A 9,982-nucleotide genomic window follows, 5' to 3' on the forward strand; every position below is an offset into this window, starting at 1 on the left:
CAACTGGGATCTTATCATCATCCTCATAGTCATTAGAATCATCATAATCAAAACATAATTTAGAAATATCAAAAATAACCAAATGAGAAGCAAACTCCAACAACAGATCTATACAATCCAAATCATCAAATAAACCATAATAAGAAGAGAATGATCCTCCTTTGGATATTTCAATCTTGATTCTAGCAATTTTAAGTGTGTAGACAACTCAGCTCACTGTCAAGTCACAATAAAAAAAATGAATAAATAAATAAATAAATAAAATGAAGATGCAAGAATCAACAACACTAATATATAGTCTAAAACAAACAAACATCATTTTGTTTCCCTAACAATGGTGCCAAAATTTTGATGGTGATTTTTTAATTAGTAGATTTATTTTTATTATTTTTATTATTTTTTATTTATCACACACACCATTCAAAATTAAAAATTTATAATTAACCACAACCCTAGTTGTCACTCAAGTAGTATAATCATAAATTTATTCAAACAACACCCAAAATAATAATCTCATCCCAAGGCACATAATTACAATTAAAGTACAATGAATTTCACAAATTATAATTTATTCAACTAACCATGTATAACTAAATCTAAGTTATCTAAACATGAACAAACACTACATCATATATCAACAATTGTTTAAAACAAGCAAGAACATGTTCGTTATCCAATAACTGTGACAAACACAACATCAATTGATTTTCAAACCATTAACAAAACCGGTTCATATATCAACAATTGCTTAAGTACACAGTAAGAAAACATAGTAAATTCACTTTCTAAACCACAAACACATTCCATTACCTATACATCAAACAACAATTCACATGGCTCAATTCTAAAACACATTCAACAACCAAACATGTTTGGTTACCATCAATTTTAATTTAAGAACAGACTCACATCAAGAACAAGTTTATACCATTATCCATTGCAAAAATCAGACAACAAGCTCAACATCATACTATGTTTCATTACCATGATAATAAACCAACATAACATATTCCATTACCACAATTGCAACAATACAATGTAATTTTCATAATCCAATTCCATGTCTATACATTCAACAAAACATCACATGGTTCAATTCATTCTCACGATTTCAACAACAAAACACTTGGTTGATAAACACTCAAAAAACAACATATAATCAACTTTAACCCCATCCCTGCTCATATCTTTCCATTTCAACCATCACAACATGTGTAGACCCACACACCCGACCAAACAACCAACAATTTCATTCCTATTCAAATAATCTTTCACACTAAACCAATTGGAGTTCAACAACCATTCAATCTCCATATGAATCAATTGAACCACAATTCAGAAACAAAATCAAACAAGGGGGTTTGTCTTAATCAATCTGAACAGAACAAGAGAAATAAAAATTAAAATCTAGGGTTAAAAATTTGGATTTTCCTCGGTTCAGCACAGAACAGAGAACATAGAAGCTTTGGAGGAATTTCACCAATAGGAACGTGAACCTCGCCGGAGCTGAACAAATCCGACGAGAACAAAGAACACAAATGTTGTTGAAGCAATTTTGTTGTGTGTCAAGTTTCTCTCTTGCTTCAAAGTGGAATTAGTCTCCATATTTATGGAATTATTGTAAAGCTTGTGAACCAAAACGCATGTTTGGCATAACAAACGTTCTTACTTTGTGTTATCTATCCATCTGCAAATCATGATTAGTGTAAGAGTCTAGATAAAGATTTTGCTAAGGAATTATTAACTCCTTTAATATGTTCCCATGGACTTTTTAACCCTTTATTAAAAATGACATCTATAAATTTTATCCATCTTTCTGTATTAAGACGTTTTCTAAATCCTTTAAATTGTAGATTGTATTTTACTATAGCTTCACAATCTATTCTAATAGTAATTTTTGATTTGTTGCAGATAAAAAGCATAAAGGCATCTAAGCAATATATTACTATTAAAATTTTATAATCTAGGAAAGTTAAATGATCTCTCTCTTGATATTTATCATATATATATATATATTTATTTATTTATTTATTTATTTCTTGAAACAAACTAATCTTGGAGACAATCTGGTCTCATATTCCACCTACCAAATAAATTAGATTTGTAGTTGTTCATCCATAGTTCTAGGTTTGTCATCCCATTGTTCGTCCGGAGCAATCAACGTTTTAAATTTATCATTCTATTAGAGAAAAATATCATATAATACATCCTAGCTGGGTATTCAATCTTAAATGCCTGATCAACCGTTACAGTGCTGGGTTAGAGTGCCAGAAAATTATGTATTAAGTTAAGCCCAATTATGGTTTGAATAGTGCCGCGCGCTCGCCTAACAACTGCCTGGTGCGGGTGTCGCATCAGCTAGCGAGCCACCATGAGAATGAACGGCGCGTCCCGCTTTGCCGACGCCAGAGCCCACCTAGTGTCCGCCCTCGACGCCGGCGCCCGCGACCCCCGCTGCCTCAAGCGGCTCCTCTCCCGCGCTGTCGTCTCCGGCCTCCTACCGGACCCCTTCGTCTCTTCCCGCTTCGTGGCCGCTGCCGCACCCTTCGACATCCCCCTTGCCCTCCTCGCCTTCCGCGCCGCCTTCCCCCGCCCCTCCGCCTTCGCCTTCGCCTCTCTCATCCGTGCCTACGCCTCCGCTCCGGATCCCTCCCGTGCATTCTCCCTCTTCGCCCTCATGCTCCGCTCCGGCCTCTACCCCGACCGCTTCGTCCTCCTCTCCCTCCTCCGCGCCTCCGCCAACACCTCCTCGTTGCCCACCTTGCTCTACCTGCATGCCGTCGCTCTTCGAAACGCCCTCCTCGGCGACCTCCACGTCGCCACCTCCCTTCTCCACGCATACGCCTCCCTGGGGCTTTTGCAGGCCTCCACGCAGCTGTTCGCCGAAATGCCCCACAGATCCACCGTCACCTACAGTGCTCTAATCTCCTGCTGCGCAAAGGCAGCTTGGGACCATCACGGCCTCCGCATATTCGCGGAAATGACAAAACACGGGACTCACCCCAACGCATTCGCCGTTGTGGCCGGCCTTCAATGCTGTGCTGGTCTCGGTGCTCTGGGTCACGGCCGCAGCATGCATGCCCTGTTGCTGCGCCGGCTTATTTGTTTGACCTCTGAAGTGGGCACGAGCCTTTTGCAAATGTACACCAAGTGCGGAAGCTTGGAGGCCGGCAGGAGGGTGTTCCATCAAATGGAAACTGTGAGAGATGTATCGGCGTGGACGGCGATGATTGGTGGACTGGCCATGCACGGCCGTGGTCAAGAAGCCATAGCTCTCTTGGATCATGGAATGAGGGCAGACGGTGTTGCTCCCGACAGTATGGCATTCACTTGTGCGCTGCATGCTTGCAGTCATTGCGGCCTAGTCGAAACAGGGATAAAACTTTTTAATGAGATGAAAGAAGTTTATGGAGTTGAGCCAAGAATGGAGCATTATGGAGCAATGGTGGACCTACTCGGTCGTGCAGGGAAGCTGGAAGAGGCAAAGAACATTGTCGAATCGATGCCTTTCAAGCCCAACCGGGTTGTTTTGGGTGCTTTGCTACATGCTTACACCGTTAATGGTGAATCGATGCTTGGGAAGCAACTGGAGAAGCAATTGTTAGGATTAGAATTAGAAGCAAGGAAACAGGAGGGTGGATTCTTTGTTGGGGTGTCTAATGTGTATGCTAGAGTTGGGAGGTGGAATGAGGTGAGCTTGATAAGGGATAAAATGGTTGAAGAAGGGTTGACGAAGGAGAAAGGGTTTGCCTTAGTGGAGGCTGAGGGCAGGTTGCATAAGTTTGTGGTGGGAGATACAAGTCACCCACTAACAATGGAAATGTACAGAATTTTGAATGGATTGGATAGGAGAATAATGCTAGAATGATGGTTCAAAAGTGCATTTCAGAGATGATAGAACCAATATGCCATCATGGTCAAGCATTCTCAAGCACCATTTTCCTTTGGTGTCGTATAGATTGTTCAAAATGGTCAGTTGGTACTTCAGATGTGCCAAGGGTGCAGGATTCAAGCAGCAACATTTATTCGTCTTTTGATACATGATCAGCAATATACTTTTGGTTCTCTGAATTGGCGAGCCACTTCCAGCTAGCATCAGTCTCTTGGTAACTTTCTCAAAAACTCACATCTTTTGATATCATATAGTCCACTTATCACTGATTGATTCTTTTCCCTGCGCTTCACTTGTTCAGCATGATATTGTGTTTTATGCAATTATTCTTTCCTTGTACTTGGCATGTTTGGCATGCTTGAAAGAATACTTGACACTTCTTGGATCCAATACTTTGGGTGTGGCAGAATCACCAAGTTCTTCTAGACTTCTAGTTGTAGTCTTTGCTGACTACTTTTGTTTGATAAGATTTGCCCTTTTACATTTTCCCATTTCCCAACATAAGAATATTGTCTAGAGGAGAAGGGACGAATAGATAACACATTAACATAAATCTCTTGACAATACAAAGGCAATTCAATTGTTAGTTGTTCGTGGGTGCTCGTGTGTACAATCAAGTTGTAAACATGATGAAAATAATAAGACATAATTACATGTTCATATAATGTGGTTAGGAGACTTTGCTCCTAATCTCCGACATATGAGGTGGCAATGTGTCACCCTCAAATATCCACCAAAATTGTTCCTTCACAATTTTACAATCCCAACCTTGGAATGATTACAATATGCTCTTCTCTCAAATAGACGATGAAGTGAAAAGCTTAAGTGAGATGGAAATTATCAAGGGCTTATGTTGAAAATTTTGACCTTGATTAATACCTTGAAAGCTTTGAGAACTTGAGAAATTATTCATAGAAGAAGGATGTTTTCATGCAAAGTTGTTGACTCAAAGATCCTTAAGTGCTTATAAAATAAACTCACGAACGAGCACGTTTAGTCTGCCTCTAGTCGATCAAAATGTCCCTCCAATTGTTTGCTCAAGCCTCCTGACTATTGCTCGAACAAAAATATTTTTATTCACCAAATCCTTGCACTCAGTCAACTCCTCGGTATACTAACATTCTCCAATCGAATAAATTTATCTTTATATGAACAAATTCAATTGGTGATCCCTCCTTCAATTGACTTATCTCTCTATAAGCCTATGCAAAGTCTTAGACTGAGTTAAAACTCTGGTCCAATAGTCCCTCAGTCAAAGGCTTCACATCAAGCCATTAGGTAGTCTACCCCTTACTAGTTAAACACATCATCAAGCATCATCCTTGTTGATGTTGCCTAAAGATAACAATCTAATATTACAAATCACTTTCGTAATCTCTCATAGTTTTCATGTCTCCACATCTACAACCTTGTTGATACTCCTTACCCTAGAGTCTATTGATGCATCGATCTCTAGGATGTTGATGTTTATTTAATAATATATTAAAGGAGAGGTTGGCCAAGTTGGTGAATCCAAAGAATCCAAGCATGCCAAATTTGACTAGATGCTTAGCAAGGGAAAGATTCTAGACCAATCAAAGATGACCGGAGAAATGAGTTGAAGAGAAATCCAAAATCCAGGTCAATGTTGATCAGATGCTTGACAGTCATTTGAGAAGTTTAGTCTAGTCACCAAAGGTTGATCAGATACTAACAAGGGAAAAAATCTAGACCAATCAAAGATGACCGGATGTCTGGCAAAGAAAAAGCCCAAGCAGGTCAAGAGTGATCGGATGCTTGACAAGAAGAAAATTCTAAAGGAGTAAATCTTAGGTAGTGAGAAGTCTTGGAGAAGTGAACTCCAAGCAAGAGGAAAATCCTAAGAGCGTGAATCTTAGGTAGTCAAAAGTCTTGGAGGAGTGAATTTCAAGAAAAAAGAAAATCCTAAGAGAGTGAACCTTAGATAGTGAGAAGTTTTGGAGAAGTGAACTCCAAAAAAATGTGATCGAAATAAGGTTTTAGGTCGACCGAGCGAGGTCGACCGAACCAACAGATTTTGGTCGACCAAAGTACAATGTTACTAACACTGCTTTACATTACTATTGTTATTGTACTAATTCGGTGTTGCAAGAAAGTCTTAGTGAATTGGGTCGATCAGACACTAAGCAGAAAAAGTCCAAACATGTCAACTAGACTGGATGTTTGGCAGATAAGTCCTTGAGAGGTATGAAAGACGGTGAGGACATATCTCATTTGGGACAAACCTTAGGCATTGATCTAACTAAAGAAATAAACAAAAGGTTTCTAAGTCTAAGTTGAGATTAGACAATTCTAATTGGAAAAAACATACATATATAAATTGTTCTAATTCTGTTTTGTAGGATTATTATTATGCTAACTTTATTTTATAGAAAAATAAAGTTATTTGAAATCGAAGGGTTCAAGCAACTGAACAAGATGGTCAGTCGACCGATCAGAATGGATAATCACGACCTGAGCCCAAAAGAATACAAGGGTTCAATCAACTGATCAAGAGGATCAGTCGACTGAATACATATAGAAAGCACAGATCGGATGAGACTAAATCAGCCAGAAAAGGAAGATTTAGGGTTCAATCGACTGATTAGGAAGATCAGTCGACTGATCACGCGAATCTTGCGGGATTGACCTGATCGAATCAGAGTAAGCAAGGAAAGAATGGGGGTCGGTCGACTGATAGGGCGTTCAATCGATTGATAAATCTTGAATTCAAGAACGAAGATGGCGATATTTGCTTGAGTTCAATCGACTGATCAGGAGGATCAATTGACTGGAAAAAGGTTATAAAAGAGCCTCGCGATCAGCGGCGGACTCACAAAGGGGTTCATTTTTTTTTTAAAAAATTACTAGTATATCTTTAAAATTTTAATTAATAAAATAAATTTATTTTACAAAAATAAAAAACTACAAAACCCTCTTTTCAATCCTTTTTAGCCGACAGCCTCTTATCCTCTTCTCAAAAAAAATGTTCTCTTTTAGCTTGTGATTTGTGAAAGTACGACATTTTTCCTTACTTCCCTCCCCTTTTGGCCTTTCAATTTTGGCATTTTGAAAACATATATCATATTTATTTGTTGTTCTTTATGTGTTAATTGTTAATTTGTGCTTTTGAGTTTTCATCTATTTTAATAGTACGAATCTGAAATCTTTTTTATTGTTTTAGTCTTTTGGAGTGTTGATTGTTGAATATTTGTTAATTTTATTATTTAGGATTGATTCTAAGTATTCTTATTTCTTGACATATGCCTTGATTTTTTTGGGTAGAACTATGTAATATGTTAAGATATTTTTAAGAAAATCAAATGTTTAAGAATTACCATCTTTTGAAAAAAAGGGTAATGATCAGTCTGTTGAAAAAAGGAGTTATGAAACTTATATTGAAAAAAATGTCAAGATTATTCTAATAAACTTTATATGGTTCAGATGTAATTGACCTTCCATCGGATCTAGGACTAAGACTTACGATTATGGATTATGAACCCAATATCCATGAAAGAGTTTGAAGAGAATATTATATAAGAGGCTCATGCTAATCCCGTAAACATAAATTCAAAACTAGAGATTTCAATAACAAGCCAAGAAGATTCAATCCATCATAGTTTGATGAATTTGATTGGTTAGAGTATAGCATTACTAAGGATGCTTGTCTTTTAGTTGATATAAATTAGACTTTTGTGATTTTATATGAATTGTGCCCCCCCCCTAAACAAAATTTCTAGGTCCGCCCCTACTCTTAATCTGAGACTCCAAACACAATTCTTACTCAACGATCTCTTCTTCTCTACTGCTCCGTCCGTGCAAGTACTGCTATTGTTATGTTGAGAGGCTCTCCAACAATCTACGACAAAATTCTACTCTTACGTTGTCGTTATATTTGTTAAATATTTGCATTTACATTAAAGGGGATAGTAGTTTGTTACTATCTTTCTCATCTCTTGTACGAGCTTTCTCTTCTTCTCCGAAAGTTTTTCGAAAAGAAAAATATTAGTGGATTACCCAATCGAAACGGTCCAAGAGATCATAAGCCTTGGAGTAGCAGTCGTTGGACTGTGAACCAAGTAACCGACCTTATCTTTTTGTGATTTGTTTTTCCACTGTGACTTTGTTATGTTTTTATAAAAGAAAAGAATAAATTTTAAACGAGCAATATTCACCCCCCCCCCCCCCCCCCCATCACTTTTCGGTCCTATAGAGTCCACCTCATGTCAGCTTTAGGTTCATCAAATGCATCGAGCCCTTCTTGGTGCAATCATACCCGAGCATGTGAGCATATAGTTTTTGTTGGTACAATCAACTTCTGGTCAAGGTTAACCAAGCTTGAGTTGAGAAGCTTATTGGGTTTCAATGTTTGATGGTAGAACGAGATGTCAAGTAAAAGGGAAGATTGTTGGAGGGAAAGATTATTGGTGCAATCGACCTCGCGTCAAGTTGATAAAGATTGGTTTGGATTTTGATGGTTGATCAAGTAGGTCAAGATTGATTGACAGTGGAGAAGTTCAAAAGGGTCACAGTTGACCGAACACTTGGTAGTTGAAAGTCCAACAAGGAATTGGAAATGGAGAAGTCCAAGTGGATCATAGTTGACTGGACACTTAAGAATCGGTGAAATCCTAACAGGTTATAGAGGACCGGATGGTAGGCATGTGGGTGAAGTCCTAATGGATCATGGAGGATCGGATGTTAGATATGGATGAAGTCCTAATAGATCATGGAGAACTGGATGTTATGCATAAGAAGTGAAGTTTTAACATGTCAAAGTTGATCAAATGATAAACATAAGACGAGAAATTCAAATAGGTCAAAGAGGACCAGATGTTTGACAATGGTGAAGTTCTCATAGGTCAAAGTTGACTGGATGTTAGGTATGAGACGAAAAGTTTAAACAGATCAGAGAGGACTGGATGTTTGGAAAATATAAAGTCCTAGTAAATTAAGGTTAACCAAATACTAAGCGAGTGAAGTTCTGGTAAGTTAAAGTTAACTAGATACCAAGTAAGAGGAGAGTTCAACTTTGTAAGGCTGGAACAGAGATAACAGTTGACTACTATAGGTTTCTTAGTCGATTGATTACCTGAATCATGAATTCAACATTTAAAGGGGTTTCGGCTGTTGTTCGGGTATGAGCAATCAACTGCTGGGTGTTATCGTCGACTAATGCAACAGTCGAGTAAAGGACTAGATGATTGATGGATTTGCAAGTGTAATCACTTAACTACTGTGCTTCAGCAGTAGACTGATGCATCAGTCAAGTGGTGCACTCAACTGATGGCAACGTAGAATGAACAGAATGTTTGAAACTCAACCGAGCAACTCTACTAATCATCAAGAATCAACTAATGCAGAAGAAAAAGAATCAACTAATGGAGAGTAGCAATCAACTATTACTAAGCTAGATGGAGTTGTTGGACTGACAGAGCAGAGCAATGGTTGAATCTATAGTAGATTAATGCAAGATCGATTTAGGATCGAATCGGTCGAGATCGAATCGTAGAATCGTACAATCATACCGAAAGCCCTTAAATTTAATTTAGTATTTGATAGGATGATCAAATTGATCAATAGAGACTAAATCAATTTAATATCTAATTAAAATTCTCTTTACAATAAATTACATGAAATTAATAATAATATTATTAATGATAATAATAGGTTGACAATATATATAATAAATAAATATAATTTATTTATAATTTTTACAATTCAAAATAAATTTATATATATTTTAATGGGATAATTTGATTAGGATTTGAGAAAGTCTATTTAAACTATCTTATTTAAATTAGAAATTGATTGAATCAATTAACTAAGCTTTAATTAAAAACCTAAAGTTTTTAATTCTGCTGCTACTCCCCTCAGTCCCTCACCCCTCGCCCACGTGTTCACGCTGTAGTCGCTATTGCCAGCCGTCGACCGAAGCCTTCTCCTCTTCCTCATCGCGAGCAATCGGAGAACAACCTCTGTCGGGTCGGAAACTGCCTCCGCAAGAAACTAGCGACGTCCAAGTTTGTGTGTCCCCCTCCGTAAATTGTCGGCACTGCCTCAGACACACTCATGCGTCTTCTCTGTTATCGC

The 9,982-nt window shown here is 37.9% G+C and overlaps 1 protein-coding gene across 1 annotated transcript; it reads left to right on the forward strand.

Annotated features, from left to right (window-relative positions):
• The first annotated feature begins 2,377 nt into the window (after window positions 1–2,377).
• LOC141830359 (putative pentatricopeptide repeat-containing protein At5g40405) lies at window positions 2,378–4,003 on the forward strand. The gene has a single exon (XM_074717799.1). The coding sequence runs from the start codon at window positions 2,378–2,380 to the stop codon at window positions 3,866–3,868; it is 1,491 nt and encodes a 496-aa protein (XP_074573900.1). The 3' UTR covers window positions 3,869–4,003.
• The last annotated feature ends 5,979 nt before the right edge of the window (window positions 4,004–9,982 follow it).

Source organism: Curcuma longa, chromosome 6 (genome assembly GCF_044706935.1).
Source record: "Curcuma longa cultivar G26 ecotype Majalengka, Jawa Barat chromosome 6, ITB_CL_G26_1.1, whole genome shotgun sequence".
NCBI classification, from domain to species: Eukaryota; Viridiplantae; Streptophyta; class Magnoliopsida; order Zingiberales; family Zingiberaceae; genus Curcuma; species Curcuma longa.